At 42.9% G+C, this 1013-nt stretch overlaps 1 protein-coding gene across 1 annotated transcript in view; it reads left to right on the top strand.

Moving 5' to 3' along the window:
* The window catches only part of LOC119590724 (organic cation transporter protein-like), an 18067-nt gene that overhangs the window by 6152 nt on the left and 10902 nt on the right, over window positions 1-1013 (top strand). Inside the window, exon 5 of the mRNA XM_037939412.1 lies at window positions 431-585. Within this exon, the coding sequence (XP_037795340.1) occupies window positions 431-585 (155 nt within the window). The remainder of the gene's footprint in view (window positions 1-430; window positions 586-1013) is intronic.

Raw genomic sequence — 1013 nt, 5'->3', positions numbered from 1 at the left:
GAAAAAAGCAGCATTTTTTTTTATATTATGAACTTATTTTGTAAATGTCTATCAGTATATACGACACTTTTCCAAAACTCTTTTTAAAGCTATTTTGAGACCTTTCTAGGGCAATCCAAGATATTCAGCCGTCCAAACCCCTTTTAAGGTTCTGCAAAGACCTTTCAAAGACCAGAGATCTTCAAATATTCCCATTGCTTTTCTAAGACTTTTCGACGACCCTCCAAGGCGAAAGACCCTTCCATAAACGTTTAGTCTCATCTAAGGTTCCTGTTAAAGCCTTTTTTACGACCCTCCAAGGACTAAGACCCTTCGTAAACCCTTCTAAGACTCTCCTACGACCTTGTCTTGACCTTCCAAGACCAAAGACCCCTTCCAGCACCCTTCAAGGTTCATTAACCAGACCTACCCAAGACCCCGTGCGTTGCAGATTCGGCCGAAAACCCATGTTCTTGAGTGCCTTAGTAATGATGGTGGTCGTCGGGGTGGGCCAGGCAGCCATCCCCGAGTACTACACCTTCACAATGCTCCGTTTCGTGCTTGGGGCTTCTCTCCAGGGGGTCTTCCTCGTCGCCTACGTCATGGGTGAGTGTCGTGTGGAAAGGTAATGTTCGATTCGAGTGATGGGAGTGTGTGTAAGAAGGACTTTTGTTAGAGGAGAGTTTATATGAGAGATTTGGTCAGAGGAGAAGTCATATAAAAAGTCTTTGGTGTGAGTGACGAGTTTATGAGTGATGGGAGTTTATGTTAGAAGTCTTCGGTCAAATTAAAGAGAGCGTATATAAGCGGCCTAAATCTTTGGTTAGAGAAAATAGGGTATATATTTGACCATGTACACTTTGGTCTCAGTGAACAGAATATGTATAAAGGTACGTAGTCTCTCGTGAGTTTACAGTCATTTGTGGCCGTCGAAAAGAAGGAATATATATGAGAATGCACAGTGGATGAAATATTTCTTTAGAGTAATGTAGTGTCTGGTTTCTTGTGCGTTGTGAGGACGGGGGCGTCGAAAT

This window comes from Penaeus monodon, chromosome 27 (assembly GCF_015228065.2).
Source record: "Penaeus monodon isolate SGIC_2016 chromosome 27, NSTDA_Pmon_1, whole genome shotgun sequence".
NCBI lineage: Eukaryota > Metazoa > Arthropoda > Malacostraca > Decapoda > Penaeidae > Penaeus > Penaeus monodon.
The sequence above is the reverse complement of the archived record's forward strand: the minus strand, read 5'-3'. Positions and strand labels throughout refer to the sequence as shown.